Source organism: Guillardia theta, assembly GCF_000315625.1.
Source record: "Guillardia theta CCMP2712 unplaced genomic scaffold GUITHscaffold_193, whole genome shotgun sequence".
In the NCBI taxonomy this organism is placed as follows: Eukaryota; class Cryptophyceae; order Pyrenomonadales; family Geminigeraceae; genus Guillardia; species Guillardia theta.
In genome coordinates, this window is record NW_005434483.1 from 75,698 (window position 1) to 92,934 (window position 17,237).

Genomic DNA, 17,237 nt, shown 5'->3' on the forward strand with positions numbered 1-17,237 from the left:
CCTCCCTTTGCTCTCCCCCCTTCCCCTTCTTTGATCGCCTTTGCGGCATCGCGACCCTCCCTGCCCCTACCCCCACCCCCCCACCCCCCTCTTCCCTAAATCGAAACCTGCCCTTTGATTCCTGGTACAATTCGGCCCACCCTACCCCCCCTGAAGAACATCCAAGGAAGCATCACACGATCGTATTCACCGTCCACCCCCTTTCACCCACCACCCCACCTCCCCATACCACCCTGTTTACAGACTCTGTAGCCCTTCTTTCCGGAGGGGTAGGGGTACCCACCATGATGACAAGTTTTGAAGGGATGGGGCGATGGGGGGTAGGGTAGGCTGTGCTAGCTTTTAGTTTCGGTGAAGCCAGGGAGTCGGGAACGTTGGAGAGGTCTGCCATCAGCAGCGGTTTCAGGCGCAATGGGGGGGTGGAAGGAGGTGAGGGCATCGCTGCATGGCAACGAGCAGGCGATGCTGGAGGCGATGCTGTCGGCTGTGAGCATCAACCCCGACCAGCCTCTCTACCCCCTCCACTTCGCCTGCGCCAACGCTGACCTCGGGCTCGTCAAGAAGCTTCTCGAGTCTCGCAGCCAACAGGTCAACCAGCAGTTCGCCGACCTCCCCAACGGCTCTCGTCCCCTCCACTGGGCCGTGTGCTCCGGTAGCAGCGCCATCGTCCAGTACCTCCTCGCAAAGCATGCAGATGTTAACCAGCCCAACAAGAACGGCTCGACGCCTCTCCACCTCGCATGCCAGGGAGGCTCCGTCGAGATAGTCACTAGGTTAGTGCAGGCAGGGGGGAAGACGAGCGTGAGAGACAAGCACAACAAGCTGCCTCTCGACTACTGGATGAAACATGGCGAGCCATCAGCAAGATCCGCTGAAGCAGCCTGGAAGAGTTTGCAGACGCTCCTGGCAGACGACTCGTCACACCAGCAGTACAAGGCAGAGAAGTTGAAGGAGACGATCTCGGATGCCTACGATCAGCTTCAGGAGGAGGCTGCTCGCTCGGTTGAGCTGCGTGACAGTCCTGACTTCCTCTCCCCTTCTTCCTCTCCTCCTCCTCCGGCACGAGACAAGACGAAGATTCACTTTCAGGTGGGGCACAGGGTCTTCTCCTCATCCAGGCACGTCTTGATGCGGCACAGGAGCTCGAAGCTCACGAGCCTGGTAGAGCAGGCAGAGACTGAAGCATGCGAGAGCCCGCGCTTGACTCCCACTGCTGGACTGCATGGCGCGTTCCCGGAGAGGGACGGAGAGCTCTTTGGCAAGATCCTCACCTTCCTCGAGAGCGGGCGGGCGCCGCACATGAGGAGTGAGAGGGAATGCAGGCAGGTGATGAGGGAAGCGAGCTTCTTCGACCTCCCTGCCCTTGTCAAGCTGTGCGAGAAGATCCTTGAGCAGTGGCACTTCCGTAAGGTCACCCCCGGCTGCTCCCTCGCCCTCGCCATCGACGAGGCAAAGGACGGCGAAACTCTCTTGCTCGCTGCTGGTCACTACAAAGAGAATCTTGTGCTAAGAAAGAGCGTCACGTTGAGAGGAGAAACGCAGCTCAGGTAGATCCTTCGCTTGCCTCTCCTCCCCCTCCGTGATTCCTAACCCCCTCTGCTCTCGAGCTCCGTCCTCCTGCACTTCATCGTTCGTTTCTGTTCTCTCCTCCCTTGCTGACTGCATCGCTCGCAAGGGATCATGCTGATTCGATGCTCGGCTCGAGAAGTCTGCATGGTGCCTACCACGGCGACCCTCTTCACCACAAGTTTGTTGTGCTGCCGGCCGACGTGCAAGGGGAAGGGAACGATGGGAATGGACTACAACGGAGGATGCGAGGAAGAGCAGAGGAGATCTGCAGTCGAGCGGAGTTCATTGGAGCACGGGAGGATGACGGGAGAGAGTTCTGCTGCCTCGGCCATGTTGTGATCAGCGCGAGAGAGCCCGACCGGCCGGTCATGGTGATCGAGGAGGGATCTGTGCTGGTGTCCGACCTCATCCTGCTGCGTGCCGACGAGGATTCGTCGAGTCTCTCTCCTCCCTCCTCTACCATCCTCGTGCAGAGCAAGGGTCTGCTCCTCATGGAAAAGTGCCTGGTGGAAAGCCAGGTCAACTCCTCCCCCTCCTCTCTTCCTCCCCCTCAGCTGCCCGCTGCCTCTCCCACCCTCTCACATGTTATGCGAGCCAACAGGGGGACGTCGCTCTTGAAGTCAGGGGGGGCGGAAGAGCCAACGTGAAAGAGGTGACAAGCTGCATCTTTGTCGCTCGTCCTGCTGACCCTCCACCTCCTCTCCCCTCTCTCAGTCTCACCTCTCCTCCGGCGTCTCTTGCCTTGGCAGCCTCACGCTTGACGACTGCAGAGTCGCGGGAGGATGCGGAGTGACGGTGGCAGGAGAAGGAGACGCGTCAGTTAGGAAGACTCGAGTGACAGGAGCGAAGGAGTTTGGCATTTACGTGAAGGTGAGGAGGAGGCGGCGGTGGGGTTGGAGGTTGACGGGAAGGAGGAGGGGGATGGGAAGGGCGTCTGGGAGGGGCTGAGATTAAGGGCCTGGCAGGACGAGGGGAGTGGAACTTTCAGTGCAAACGAAGTGTCAGGATGTGGACGATCGGGGGTGGCCATCGCAAGCAGAAGCAAAGAATGCAGCCTGAGGATCAACAAGTCGTTTGAGAACAGAGAAGCCGGTGCCTCTCATCATCGCTGCTTCTTACTCCCCTTCCATCCTCCCTTCTCCCCTCTCTTCCTCCCCCCCACCTCCTGCACCTCGTGGCGCATCTCATCTTGTCTAGGTGTGCTTGTCTTCAACGGGGCATCCCCAACCATCTCAGGGGGGCAGCTCTACAGGAACCAGGTGTCGCTTGCTGCTCCTTGGAAGCTGCTGCTAACGCAAACCCCTCGCTCCTTGCCAGCACGCGGGTCTCGTCAGCATTGCTTCCTCCCCGATCCTCTCGGCCTGTGAGGTCTGGGAGAACTTGGGGTGTGGAGTCTTGTTCGATCGAGGGAGGTGAAGCAGGAGGACGAGGCGGCGAGTCCTTGACCTTCCCAGCAGCAGCGGAATGATGAGACAGTGTGATGTGAGTAGAAACCACAAGAGCGGGATCCTTGTGAGGAACCTCTCGAGGTGAGCGAGACCTAGACTGAGGCTCTCCTTGCCCTCCTTCCCTCCCTCTTGTTGCAGAGCACGTGAAGCTTGCGCAGCACGAGCATCGAGGACTGCAACATCAGCCATGGCCTTCACTGCGGAGTCGTCGTCACTGATCGCTCATCTCCCTTACTCTCCGACTGTCACATCCTCGCCAACCGCCGCGTTGGCTTCGCAGTCGGCAAGCGATCTCGCCCCGTCGCCTCGAGGTAGGGGCTCGAGGCGGGCTCGGCTTGGAGCTTGTGACGGGCGGTGGGTCAGGTGTGTCATGGAGGAGAACAGCATCGGCCTCTGCGTGTTTGACCAGTCGGGCGGAAAGTTTGCAGATTGTCGCGTCACGAGGAACAGAGGAGTGCAGGTCCCAAGTCTTGAGCTCCCCCTCCTCTCACCTGCTCCTCCTCTCAGGTTCAGGTCACTCGCTGTCGGCTAGACGGCCCTCTCTTCACCTCCTGCCTTGTCACTGGGGGTCCGTCCTGCGGCTTCTTGATCAGAGGAGCTGAGAGTAAGCTGGAGGACTGCGAGGTGTCTTCGCAGGCTTCCTTTGGGCTCCTAGCCGAGGGCGACGCGACACGAGTCAAGTGCGACAAGTGCAGGATAAGCGACAACGGGGGGGGGGGGGTCTGCGCGCTGGACGAGGCGAAGCTCGAGCTGACTAGGAGCAGCGTCGCTGACAACAAGGAGGTGGGGGCCTGCTGCAAGGCTGCTGCCTGCCTCGAGGTCACCAGCTGCTCCTTGGAGCGAAACGTCGGGCCGGGGGTCTGGTTCGCGGGGGGGGGGACGGGGATGGTGGAGAAGAGCGAAGTGCGGGGGAGCCATGGCTTCAACGTGGTCTGCGACAGCTCCTCTGCCACCGTCAGAGAGTGTCAGGTGGTGGCCGGGAAGGAGGGAGGAGTGCTTTGCTCCGGAGGAGGAGGAGGCGTCTTCTCGCGCAACAGCATCTCAGGGAATCGTCCGGCTGGCTTCATCGTGAGCAAGGGATGTAACCCGTCCGTGTTTCACAACTCAATCGTTCGCAACGAGCCCTACGGCATCTTCGTGCTCGAGGGAGGACTAGGTCACGTGTATGCTAACGTGCTCGAGGAGAACGAAATGGCGCCTGTGCTCCTGCATGGTACTGCGAGGAGTGTGGTCGCCGACAACAACATCGCAGGAGGAGCCAACGGGGTTCTCGTTTGCTGGTCCGATGGCGAAAACAAAATCCGCAACGTTTCGTCCCTCGAGATGCAGAGAGTTGGATTCGGCCAACCAAGTATGGACATGCCGGTAAGGAGACATTTAAGGCAAGAAAGATGAGAGATGAGAGATGAGAGTTGGTGCGGAGTGATCAGGTGTGACGAGCTTGCAGACTGTGAGAGAGAGGCTGTTGGACCTCAAGGACGTCTCCATCAAGGAGATGCTCGCCTCTCTCCGAGCCCTTCAGTCCGACCAGCAGGTACCGAGTCAGCTCTCACGGGCTACACGGGTGACGACAGGCGATGGCAGAGCAGGAGGAGTTCTCAAGCTCAAGCTACTGAGGGCGCGCAAGAGTCGCTTCCTGACAGGCGCAGCCAGCCTCAGGTGTCTGAAGCCCTGGAGGACTGCATCGATGACGCTGCTCCTGCTAATGAGGTATCACGGCCCGGTGCCTCGAGGCCCGAGTGACTCACGCCTGACCTTCAACGGTCGTAGGTTTGGATGCCACATGCTGCCGCCGCAAGCGGCGGACCATCGGACCGGGCCGGGCCCCCTTATGACACGAGTCCCGACTCGGACGATGCGGCCGCGCAGAACACTAAGGAGACTTGAGTACTAAATCACCAGCATAACGTCACTGAGTGCCCAACACTGCAAAGATAACGACCATAACCGAACTCTGATTCCTCTCGTCCACCAGTCACTGTCAGTACTAGTGACTTGACTCGATGTCGGAAACTTTGAAGCCAGAAGTTCAGTTTTAACTCAACGGTTGTCTCGGTCTGCGCCGGTCCAGTCAGCACTTACACGAGGCGCCACCAGGACAATTAGCTAGCTTGACAGCTGTAACAACCCTCTCTGCAACCCTGTGCAATGCCTGGCAGCGCGAAGAAGAGAGAGGAGGAAGAAGAGGAAGAGGAAAAGAGAGAAGACAAGACAAGGGGAAGGAGAGAAGACAAGACAAGACAAGACAAGACAAGAAGAAGAGAAGAGAAGAGAGAGAAGAGAAAGGACACAAGAGAAGAGGAAGAAGGGGATGGTAGACGATGTTTGTAAGCTCGTGACGTATCGTCAGACAGGAAGGATTGAGACGCGGGGATGAAGGTCTGGCATGTTGCCCTACTAGTGTCGACGCTCTGGCTGTATGCGGAAGGCTTCACTTTCCTGTCCCCTCTCAGCCTCGGCATCTCGCGTCCTCAAAGAGGATTGAGTCGCTGCCAAAGAGCCCCGGGTGGCTCCTGGACGCGAGGAGGGAGAAGCAGACTTCACGCTTCGAGCAGAGGAGCCTTGGGAGTCTTTTCCGAGCCAGACCCTCCACCTGAGAACATCCTCAAGGCAGTAGATAGAGCAGGAGGAAGAGTTACGGTTGCCGATGTCGCAACTTCTGCTGGAGTGTCGTTGAACGAGGCCAAGAAGCAGGTGAGAACACCGAGAGTCTGCTTCTGTCCTCTCACTCTTGTCTAGCTCAACGTGCTAGCTCAACTTGCCGACGGGAACCTGGAGGTTCGCAAGGGCCCAAGGAGATTCCAAGACGTGAGCTTTATTCGCAGGTGTCCAAAGACGGCGAGCTCGTCTACGTGTTCTCGGCAGGGTTCAGAAATGAGCTGCTATCTCGCTCAGCCAAAAAGAGAATCCAACAAGGATGGGACAAGGTGCCTTGTTGCAACATGTGAGTCGCACTGAAACTACTCAGGTTGCCCCAATCTTATTCTACATGGTCAAAGTTTCGTTTGGGATTGCGCTGATCTCTTCCATTGCTCTCATCTTCACTGCCATCCTTGTGCTGCAATCATCTTCTCGAGATGATCGAGATGATCGTCGAGGTTTGTTGTGAGACGGGTGCAGACAGGAGTAACGAGGATGTAGGATACTCGTCAGGCGGAGGTTTCAGCTTCTACATGGGCCCTTCCTACTGGTGGGGACCTTCGCCCTTTGACATCTTTTACTTCAGCTCGTCTTCTCCGTACGGGGTCAACCGATACGACAACCCTTCGCAGCTTTCTTTCCTCGAGTCAGTCTTCTCGTTCCTCTTTGGTGATGGCAATCCAAACGCAAATTTCGAGCAGCGGAGGTATAAAGCCCTAGCCAACTTGATCCGAGCCAAGGGTGGAGTTGTGACAGCAGAGGAAGTGGCTGGATACCTTGATCCTCCCGCTGAGCCCGACGAGGACAAGCTGGTTGATGAATCCTTCGTCCTTCCTGCTCTCACTCAGCTGGGGGGGATGCCGGAAGTGACTGAGAGTGGCGACATCGTGTATGTGTTCGAGGATCTTCAGTTGTCAGCAGCGGCAGCAAACGACCAGGGGTGGGAGAAGCTTTCCTTGCAAGAGCTGACGAAGCTCGCGAAGAGCGAAGGCATCTCGACAAGAGGGGTCTACGAGAAGGATGACCTGCTGGCGGTCATCCGAGCAGCTCGAGAGACGAGAAGCGTAAAGAGCAATCAGGAAGGAGATCGGGTTGCGACTTATCTCGACGAGAAGCCCTTCCAGTTTAGCTTGGCGACGTCAGGGCAGGTGAGGAAGAGGGATGCGAAAGCTCTTACTGAAGGGTTGGGAAGCAACTGGCGGTCGGAGCTCTAGCGGCTGTCAATCTGTTCGGGGCTCTCTACCTAGGTGAGAGGAGAGGTCGACAACTTGAGTCAAGTTGCTGCCAGGGAACCTCTTTGCGTCGCCCTACCTTGTTGGACGAGAGCTGATCGGTCTGCTGGGATTCGTCAAGGCGATTTACCCCTTGCTGGTGCTTCCTCTAGAGCTTGAGATCTCAGTCGCTGATGCTGCGCTAGCTTGCTTACGGAGTCGCTTTCGTGGCTGTACCGGCTGCTCGATACTTGAAGCTGCAGGCAAGTATGACAGGTGGTAGATGATGTAGGAGGGGAAAGAAAGTGAAAGAGATCCATCAAGGAAAGCGCTGGGAGGAGGACAAGTGGACTAGCGCTGATGGTGATGCAGGCTGATAATCGTAAGATCGAGAAGAGAAACCGTCTTCGCGCTCTTTGGGCCTTCGCATTGCGCAAGGTTGGAGAAACATATGCTGTGGCAGAGAAAGTTTACGAGCATGGCAGGGAGGCCGAAACCTCGAGAGGAAACTGACAGAGGCGAGGAAGAGGTCACAAGGCGTGAAGTTGATAAAGGAACAAGACATCGAGTACACTACAGGAAAGAGCATCGAAGAACAAGGTGCTGATATAAGCTTGATGTTGACAAGCTTTGATGTGCGAGTGAGCAGGCCTCGACCTCAAGGCATGGGATGCCAAGTATCTCAACAAGGATGAGAAATGACGTGTCTCATCGGCAACAAGTCAGTCTCCACTACTCCTTCGCTCACTCTGTCGCTCTTATATTACAACCATGCTGGCTTCCTCTTACTCCTCTCGCTCCCAGTGCTCACTCCCTTCAGCTTAGGCTCGTCGATGTCGACTAGAGCATGCAAAGAGAACTCTCTCTTCTTTTCCAAGTCCATGAGCTGAGAGATACTCCCTTTCAACCCCCCCGGCTTCGTCGCCATTTCATCCGGCAACGCTGTCTTGCGCTCATCGTCACCTTCGTCTCCATCCCCGTGCTCTTCATCTGCTGCATTCCCCAACTCGGAGAGAGCTCTCGCTGGCTCTGCCGAGCTTTGCGGCTCTTCTTGCTGCTCCTCCTGCCTCTCGCCGGAGCTGCTCGGCTGCACGTTCAAGTCATCGACCTGCTCCGAGTCCGAAGCGAGAGCAGAGGTGTACGAATCCTTGCGCTGCGGCATCGCTCGAAGCATGTCATTCTCTACTTGCAGGAACTGCAGTCGGTCTTGAACCTCCTTGAGGGTCTGCAGGAGCTCCTCCTTCTTCTTCTTCTCCTCTTCGACGGCAAACTTGAGCCGCTCCAGGTCATCCAGCATCTCATGCAGCTCCTCTTGAGCCACGGGCTCTTCCTCCTCTGAGGTCAGGTTCTGCGCCGAATCTCGAAGCGTCTGGGCGTGAGACAGGAGGGCGAGCAGCTCGTCTTCACTCAGTTCTTTCAGATCCTCTGCGCTCTCATACTTGAACTTATGCTCCATCGCGGCTTGTTGTACAAACGTTTCTTCATGGGCCTCCAGCATGGCCTCCAGCGTATCTCTGACTGACACCCATCGAACCATCGCCTCCATTTCCCTCAACTTCATCGCTCGCCGCAGGGTCTCAGCGTCAAGGCCGAGGATGCCGACAGAGCCGACAGACATGCCGGCCTCTTCGGCGATCTCCGCGAGTTCATGCCCAGACTTCAACCCATAGGTGACCATCTTGGCGATGAGCTTCTCGTCCTCGGAAGAGTTTCCGATGAGAATCTCGCGGCAGGCTTCCTTCGAGGTGTTGGCATCTTGCATCTTGCGTTTAGTCGTCAGCAGGTTGAGCACGTTCACTTCATGGAACTCGTCTTCTTCCCTCTCCTCCCGTCGACTCTCTTTCAGCTTCTTCATTCGCCACCGTTGAATCCACCCCTTGACAAGAGCCTGCAAGATGCTCTGCGCCACTTGCTCGCTGATCGCCAGGTCCCTCTTCTTGTTGATCACGCGGAATTGCCGAGGGACGAGGTCGTGCATGTCGGACCAGTAGATGGCTTTTTCTATGAAGTCGTCGAATCGCACGTACCCTCGTTTTGTCTCACTGCGATTGCTCCTGACTTTGATCGAGTCCAATGAATCATGAAGATAGTTGAAAACCCTGATCACAAGCAGTCAAGTGAGCAAGCCTTCCATGCAGGTCACCTGGTCTTGATTCTTCTCCAAAGAGGCTGCTTGCTGACATCCTTGCGTTCGTCCTGCCATCCGTCAAGCAAAACCATCAAGACCAATGCAGTACCTGGTGTGATGTCCCCGTAGTCCTGTTTCTCAAGATATTTGAAGCTCTAAACACTGTAGTGATCATGTAAACACCCTTTCCCACCTCCATCTGTTTGTCAGCGAGTTGTCTGAGGTCTTCTCGAATCTTCAAGCATCTCAAACGCCTATGCTTGACGCTGTTGTAGCCAAGAGGATCTCCTATTACCTTCAACAAAGATCCGATCCTCTCAAGTTGTACGAAGCCTTGAACATCAGGAGACGCATAGAGGTCCATCCACACGTAAGACACTGCTTTGATGTCCTTGTCTTTCACAAGCTCTTCTTCCTTTTGAAGGCAATAGTTGAAATTGTTGAAGATGATGCCGAAGAAAAGATGGATCATAGAGTACTCACAGACCAGATTGTAGAGCATGAAGAAGACGTAAGAGAATATCGGATTTCCGCAATCAGAGTAATACTCCGTTGCACCATGATAATATACTGATATTCTTGGAGTGCAAGAAGGAAGGGACACAGTACAATCGTCCATGATGTCTTGCCATGGCGCTCCAAGTAAAATTTGTATCAAAGCAAAGAATGCATTCCCAAAGCCTGAGAAGTTCAAGCCCGGGCCCAACGTACTTCCAAAGCGAACATTACCGAGAAATTGATGTCCCAAGACCGCAAAGATGGAGGCGACAGCGACGAAGACAACCATGACATTGAAGATCTGAGCCAAACTCATCGTAAGAGTGTCGAAAAGAACCCCGACCATCCTGATTTCTGAAGCAAAGGTGCTGATGACTCTGAAGAGGCGAATTACCCTCAGCAGCTGCGTCAGCGATCGCATCCACGGCAGTAAGATGTAGAATGCGATGGTTAGAATGATCATCAAGAAATCAAACAGAGTCGCAGAGTCTTTCAAACAATACTCAAGTCCGTATCCAAGCAAGTACAGGCTGAATTCAACGCACATGAAACCAAAGAAAACATCATTCTGCACAGCAATCAAGAAGGAAAAAAGTGGAGAAGCGTTGGAATGATCGGTCGCGATGAAGAGCACATTTATGCTTATACAGCAGATCGTAAAGATTCGGAACCAGTAAGTTTGAAGGATTCTCTGCAGACTAAGTGCAAGTGGATGGGATAATGGTTTCATTCTCCTTGTTGGCCAATTGTATCGAATCAATTTCTGGATTACCCCCCACTTGAAGTCACTCTTACTTTTCCTTGCTGCCTCTGATCCCTCAAAGCCTAGGCAGATGAAAGCGATGATCAGCTGAAAGACGATGAAAGAGTTGACGGTGATAACAACCACTAGGAATGCTGAAGCCTCGACCTCGGAAAAGTTTGATACTGGTTGCAGGCCTCGCTTGTAGGCATTCTTGGCTAGTTTCCAAATGCTAGACCATTTCAACATGGAGATGCGGTACAAGGTGAGGCAGGAATGATGGAAGGAGTTGAAGTCATACGGAGGAGACGACCAGACCCTCGGAAGGGAAATAAATTCCGGAGTCAAGAAGATACCGGTACACTCAACCTGTCCCTCCCCTTTCAATCCGTCAAGGCTCGTGTCATTGCAAGCGAAGAAGAGTTGACTGAACAAAGACATTCCAAACACTGCAAAAACCTGTAAAGCAGCAAGTCAAACAAGAGACATGACTTGCCTCATGAACTCACCATGCAGTTAACAAAGATGAGGATCAGGACGTATGTGATTGGTTTAGCTGAGTGCACCAGTGCATTTAGAATGTCTCGGATCCCCTCATTCCGCCCGACGATTCGCAGAAATCGAAAGATCCTGACGATTCTGAATACCTTGGCAGTATTGCGCCCTAGGTATGCTCCCAGCCCCACAACGTCGAGAAACGATGCCACGGAGATGAGGAGATCAGCTCTGTTTGCACTCGTTTGCCAGTAAGCGGGATGATGATTCCATCGTGGAATGAACATCCCATACGCCAATATCTTACACAAGGCCTCGAAAATAAACACAATGGTGCATGAGAGATCAGCATATTGTCGAAATTGCTTTTCAAATGTTGACTGATAGATGGTCAACGAAGAACTAGAATAAAGGAGGGCGCAGCTTATGAAAATGCAAATCATCACCAATGCTTCCATCGCCATTGTGTTTGTGACAATCAGACATTGCTTGGAGAGTTTGTTGAAGAACCATTCCATGTCACGTGTGACCTTCCAATGCTGCGTCTCTAAACGTTGATGATAAAAACTCAATCTGCGCACAGATTTGGTAATCGTATCGAAATTCTTTCGTACGATTCCTGATGCATCAACATGGGAGAGGTTAGATTTTACTTTTCTTGCAGCACTGAAAAAGTGTGAATACACTTTTCGAGAGAACATTTCAAGTTTCGTACGCGTCTGAAGCCAAAATAATCCCCATTGAAGCATTGGCTGTTTTGCATTGACGTATTTAATCAACTTGTCCTTCTCAATGCAGCCAACAACTGAAATTTCTTCGAACGCTAAGTTGATGATGTCTTCTGAGATCTTGTCTTCGCTAACACCAAAATGTTTTGAAAGGTATGCGATGGCTTGTTGGTTGTTGAAGATCAGATTCTCGCTGTCGTCCTTGTCTTGATCAATCGACATGGACAGCGAGTCCAAAGAATAAAATTGAATCAAAACACTCAGAAACAAAGTGAATATGATGATTTGCCCTATGAAATAAGCAAATATGAAGAAGAGGGCAACCACCAAAGCGAACCCAACATCACATTCAGAGCTCAGTCCAGTGCAAACAAGGTACATTGAGTTGTACATCAAGTGAGTCCAGTTGTCACCAGAGATGATATGAAAGAGCAACATGAAACCATTCCCAAATGTCGAAAAGTACGGTTCTGTCGCAGTTTCAAATCCCTGAAACACGGATCGTCCTAGAGTGATATACCCAAGAAAGAACATACCAGCAAATATGCAGACATTTCCAAACAAAGGAGCACAGTGAGCCGTGGTTTTTAGAATATGCCAGATGGAAACAAGAAGAAGGAGATGTGCGAGCCTGTAAAGTCGAAAGACAGCAGCATCCCTCAGAAAGCTTGTGTCATTCGCACTTAGCCCAAGGCTTTCAGCCAGAAATGACACGGTACATATCATCGTAATCAAGAATTCATAAATGTTCTCTCCGACCTCAAAGTGTCGATGCAGGGAACCGTCACATAGAACTTGCATGGTCCAGTTGCAAAGGAAGTATATAGCGAAGGCATTCTGGACAGCAACATCTAGGGATGCAAATCCAGAGTTGAAATACTGAGGAACAAAAAAAGCTATTGAATTCGCCAAGATAGATAAAGTAAGAACAAGGTGATATCCTCGTGAGCGGAAGAACACTGACAAGAATGCTTCGAGCGTGCGCTCCTCCTTCTCTTCTGATTTCTTGGCTATTTCAATCATTTGAGCCACATTCCGATCATTCACTGGGGCTGCCACGACAGGCTCCTCATCGTCATCATCCTCTGGCTCAGAAAGCTGCTGCTCTCCTGCTGCAGCTCCGTCCTGTTGCTTCTCGGCAGCATAGGATGCTGGGAGCTCGGGGTGAATCTTGTGGGAGGTTGGAGGATGAGGTAATGGTCGGCTCTCTCGCATTTGAAGGAGGAACGTGGTCAGCGACGCGATAAAGATGTTCAATATGAACTGACGAAGAAAGACCATGACAGCCAACAAGTATACAAGGGAGATGATGGCTAGACCTGGCTCTGACTGATAGGTGGCCCACAGGATGGTTGAAGGGTCATCACGACAGAGTGTCTGAAATATCGACAGGAAGGCATCTACAAAACAGTTAGTATGAATTTTAGCCCAAAGTTCGAATCACATGGAATCATGTCATAGTTGACAAAACCAAACTGTGGGTTTCCAACGTAAAGACATGCTTGCATAGGCCCACAGTTGTTGTTGAGTCCCAACGAGGTCATTCCTTCATCTTCATATTGTTTGCACCATTGAGGGGGCCATCTGATTTGAAGCGTATCTGCCCAAACCTGAGAGTGCAATCGTCATAGACCAATGGTAGAGAGACAAGGGGAGAATTACACATCTCCGCTGAAAGGATAGACTATACAGGTTGATTCCAATTACTGCGAAGATTATGAAGGAGAAGATCAGCATGAAGCATAATATTAACGATGAAGAGATAAATTTTGTAAGTGCTTGAAAAATTACTTCCAATTCCATAAAAAATTCTAGTTTTGTCAAGGGCTTCAAAAGTCGGAACAGTCGAAAGGCACGAAATGAGAAAGAGATATCGAAGTACAGCGCAATGGTTTCGATTAGACAAGATACAGTTACAAAAAAGTCAATCTTGTTAAACGCATCGTAGCGGAAGTATGAGAATTTGCTTTCAAAGAAACCACTTGCTATTGATTTGATAGCAATCTCGAGCGAATAAAGGCCCACAAAACAGAAGCTTGTCCAGATAGGAAAAACAACTCTGCACTTAAGTTGAGTGCCTGAGCTGGTTTGACATCCAAGCACATGCTCTTGAAAATCTGGCATAAGCAACATGAAATGAAACAGTGTGACCGACATCCAGAAACATTCTGCCACATAGCTGGTAGAGATCAGAATGCATAGGCGCCGTGTGTTTGACTGAACTGTGCAGCCAAAGAGGTTCTTCTCTGGGAAATCTTGGTGCGTGAGTTTGATACAAGGCATGCACATAACCTCATGATGCTCCCTTGCGTCTCTCTCTGCCTGCTCGATCACCTTTCGTGCTCGTGTTGCAGCATCCAACGTGTCGTCGATGTTGATCACCCCCACTTTGTCGTTGTGCAGGAGCTTCTGATCCACTTCCACCAATGTCTGGTAAAATGATGAGCATAGAACAACAAGACAAGTGAAAAATCACCGCAGCAGATCGCTGAAAGAAGTCATGAACCTAGAAAGAAAGGTGAGGTCACGCATACAAGAAGCGGCAACACACCTCCACGTCTCGCGTCTCTCCTTCACTCTCTTTGATTGAGTGCAGTGACGAGGTGGCTTCATGTTGGCTTCTGAATCGATTGAGAGCCGTGAAGGCTCCCCATCGCACCATCTTTCCTTTCTCACCCCACCGTCATCCCCGCATTATCACATGCTCAACCGCTATCCCTTGCCATCCCCCGCTACCCGAGCCTACCAGGCTCAAGACTGGTATGGGTAGGGTCAGGGGTAGGGTACAATTAGGACGGGTACTTTTAGAGGACTTTTACATGGTGGGGTGGTAGAACTGTATATTGGTTAAGTGACACACTATGACCAATGGTGACCCAAAAATTTACGGCGACCTTCTTCGCCTCAACGAAGAAGGTCGCCAGAGGATGTTTCTGGGCACGGAGAGATCTCGAGCAGTGAACGTCCAGGCTATGAGGAGAGAGCAGCGTCCGGGACATCGGCCTGCTGCTTGTTGCTTGATTGCCTGACCCTTAGGCTGCTTGTCTGAGCGGCTTCGCGCTTGGGCTGGCGGTGCCGCGTCTGGGTGCCAGCAGTGCTGGTTCTTTTCGGGCTTGTGTTTTGTGTGTGATTGTGCAGCTTCACCTTCTGCCAGTAAATCCATTGCCTCCGTTGCTGCACATCATCTCCAGACCTGCAAACGCCAATCCTCCAAGCTTCCCACGGCGAGGGGAGACGCGCATGACAAGAGGAGTCACATTGCGCTGCGCAGGGGGAGGAATGAAGTGCTCATGAGTCCTGCGTACGGTCATCAGGCATAGCAGCCGGGGCAGGTGGGATCGCCGCGCAATCTGCAGCCGGTGCAGGAGCCCTCACACGACGGTAGAGGATCGCTCCAGCATTATGAACCATTCCATTGGGTTCTCGACTGGATTTGTTTGTACCAGGCTAGCCTGTTTGTACCGAGGTATAATTGAGTTTTACCGGGTTCAAGGATTTTTGTATCAGGATCCCCTTTTCCCCTCCGTACTAAGTTTGTACTGTCAATGTCAGCAATTCCCGTGGGCTGGCAGAGCTCCCTCGACTATCACCTCTACACCACCCGTATGTTTCAGAAGAGATGAAGTCAGGGTAGGTAGTCTGAATTCAGGAGTGGGCGAGAATCATAAAAGTCTTGGGCATTCTGGTAGTGGAATTGACGCTGAAAAGCAATCTCTTCGATTGCCGTTAGGATTCGAACGCGTGGTCAAACAGCACCCACCTGAGCTAGAGTCTTATACTCGAGGGGGGTGGCCGCGATGTGGGTTTGAATCGCCACGCCTTTGACCCCATTATTTCCACTCCAAACCTCCTTGTCGCGTAGGGTGGGTCACACTCTCGAGCGTTGCGAGTTTTACGGTTCGAATTTGACCAAGGTTCACCCTCTACCCCCCAGTCTCTGAATTTCAAATGGGAAAATGATGGGTAGGGGGTCCCCCCATTTGTCTCCACTCCAGCCCCCCCCTCCCTCGACGAACAAGAGATGGTGAGATTGTCCCATTGACGCGCGTAAGGACGATAATGAACAATGTGAGACTTCGAATCCAACCATGCATTGATATGCAGGAAACGAAGATACGGTTACTTGTCTATTTGTGATGACTTGGTCTCTTCTGTGAAATTCATTGTCTCTTCTGTGAAATTCAAGAAGTAGCAAGAGATTTGAACTCAACATCTCTTCCTCAACATAAAGCCAATGCAACATCTCTATCATTACCACGCTGCCTCAAATTGCACTAAAACCACTTAGATCACTTAGCTTAGGCCGAAGATGATGTCAAAGCTGAGCAAAAAATTCAAATTCTTGCACAATGACGATTCATTCAAAATGTTCAAGTGTAATTTCAGAATGGACAGAAGATGGCATAGCAACAGCCGATCTCAGCATGTATTTTGAAACTGTGATGGTAAGCAAAAACATCATACGAAATAGTGTCTACCTTGTGTTTCTCTCTGTCTCATGGTCTACGGTATCCTTCGTGGCACAAACCCATGTGGCCAGTGAGTTGCATCGGGAACACTGTAGATGTGCTGATTGGACAATGGCAGGTACATGATATGGTTGGCGATATTCAGAGTTTTAAGAAGATAATCGTTTGTATCAGATGCTTGCTTCAGACGTGTCGATATGAGATTCCTTTCTACGCTGATAATCACGGCAGTGAATCGTATCATCGTGTTACTGCGGCATTGCCGATGATGTTGATGAAGCATGTTTCATGACAACCCGTGCAAATGCTTATTCTCTCTGCAAATCCTGTCTCGCAATTGCTCCAACCATGCAATTTCAGGAAAGTGTCTTGCACACTCCGAGATAGTATTGCATGTTTGACATCTAGGCTGTGATACCAGGGATCAAGCGATATATAGAGTAGGCAGAGGCTGTATCAGTCATGCAAACTTGAATCTGCGTAACAACAGTTTCTGAAGATTGTTTATTTGTTTATTTGCCAACAAATAAAAGATTCTTCACCATGATGGTGATTACTGTGGTCCCTTGTATACAACAGCTCTGAAGCAGCACTGTCCTGGTAGTAGCGGCTCACAGAACACAAAGCACGCAAAGGACAGGAGGAACTTCGGGAGGCCGAAGTCGTGCGCCTCCGCAACGAAGAAGGTCGCCAGAGGATGCTTCTTGAGCAGTACGAGGGCTTGATGGCGGACGTGACGTTGGTCCACCCTTACATTGGTAGCTCTGCCGACCTGACCAATGACATAGGATTTACTGGCAGAAGGTAAAAAGTGCCTCAAGCAACCAAGTGGGGGGAGGTCAACCTCGACGCCCTCCATGTTGCAGCGTCTGAGAAGATTCGCAAACATCGCGCTGCATATGCCATGACTACTCCTCCTCGAGCGTTCATCCCTCTTGCCATCTCGACGGACGGTACCCTGCATCCTGACACCCTCCGCATCTGGTATCTCGCGGACATCATTGCTCAGCGCTCAATGCCTCTTGAGGAGAGATATAGGATTTACTGGCAGAAGGTAAAAAGTGCCTCAAGCAAAACAAAGCAGGAACAACCTAAGCCTCCAGGCACACAGTCCACAGCGAGAAGCTGCACAAACACACACAAAACACAAGCCCGAAAAGAACCAGCACTGCTGGCACCCAGACGCGGCACCGCCAGCCCAAGCGCGAAGCCGCGCAGACAAGCAGCCTAAGGGTCAAGCAATCAAGCAACAAGCAGCAGGAGCATGCAGGAGGAAGAAATCGGAGACATATGAACCAACTTCAGTGTA

The 17,237-nt window shown here is 52.1% G+C and overlaps 4 protein-coding genes across 4 annotated transcripts; 3 read left to right on the top strand and 1 right to left on the bottom strand.

Moving 5' to 3' along the window:
- Window positions 1-411: 411 nt before the first annotated feature.
- GUITHDRAFT_166549 (hypothetical protein) lies at window positions 412-4,874 on the top strand (the record flags this gene model as incomplete). Its single annotated transcript, XM_005820061.1, has 15 exons — window positions 412-429; window positions 460-1,547; window positions 1,676-2,087; window positions 2,171-2,221; window positions 2,284-2,439; window positions 2,535-2,661; window positions 2,767-2,828; window positions 2,887-2,981; window positions 3,027-3,098; window positions 3,176-3,328; window positions 3,381-3,477; window positions 3,525-4,382; window positions 4,465-4,551; window positions 4,602-4,727; window positions 4,788-4,874. Coding segments are annotated over 15 exons (3,489 nt in total), but the record flags the coding sequence as incomplete, so codon positions are not given.
- A 491-nt stretch (window positions 4,875-5,365) lies between these two features.
- GUITHDRAFT_98431 (hypothetical protein) lies at window positions 5,366-7,655 on the top strand. Its single transcript, XM_005820062.1, has 11 exons — window positions 5,366-5,711; window positions 5,757-5,795; window positions 5,843-5,944; window positions 5,986-6,115; window positions 6,159-6,805; window positions 6,850-6,904; window positions 6,946-7,028; window positions 7,075-7,131; window positions 7,241-7,306; window positions 7,354-7,468; window positions 7,518-7,655. Exons 1-11 carry the CDS (start codon window positions 5,391-5,393, stop codon window positions 7,568-7,570), a joined length of 1,668 nt encoding a protein of 555 aa, XP_005820119.1. The 5' UTR covers window positions 5,366-5,390; the 3' UTR covers window positions 7,571-7,655.
- Window positions 7,632-14,121, bottom strand: GUITHDRAFT_148154 (hypothetical protein; the record flags this gene model as incomplete). The annotated part of the gene is made up of 9 exons (XM_005820063.1): window positions 7,632-8,967; window positions 9,012-9,064; window positions 9,106-10,695; window positions 10,746-11,111; window positions 11,385-12,859; window positions 12,904-13,069; window positions 13,794-13,889; window positions 13,936-13,965; window positions 14,011-14,121. The coding sequence occupies 9 exons, from the start codon at window positions 14,119-14,121 to the stop codon at window positions 7,632-7,634; spliced, it is 5,223 nt and encodes a 1,740-aa protein (XP_005820120.1).
- Window positions 14,122-15,854: 1,733 nt separating this feature from the next.
- Window positions 15,855-16,347, top strand: GUITHDRAFT_156155 (hypothetical protein). Its single transcript, XM_005820064.1, has 2 exons — window positions 15,855-15,998; window positions 16,047-16,347. The coding sequence occupies exons 1-2, from the start codon at window positions 15,990-15,992 to the stop codon at window positions 16,218-16,220; spliced, it is 183 nt and encodes a 60-aa protein (XP_005820121.1). The 5' UTR covers window positions 15,855-15,989; the 3' UTR covers window positions 16,221-16,347.
- Window positions 16,348-17,237: the final 890 nt, after the last annotated feature.

Bases quoted from the DNA above. Each gene is read 5' to 3' on its own strand.
- GUITHDRAFT_98431 (XM_005820062.1), top strand. From the start codon at position 5,391: ATGAAGGTCTGGCATGTTGCCCTACTAGTGTCGACGCTCTGGCTGTAT. The intron at 5,945-5,985 runs GTGCCTTGTTGC...GAAACTACTCAG, and splicing joins TCCAACAAGGATGGGACAAG to GTTGCCCCAATCTTATTCTA. The intron at 6,116-6,158 runs GTTTGTTGTGAG...ACGAGGATGTAG, and splicing joins TGATCGAGATGATCGTCGAG to GATACTCGTCAGGCGGAGGT.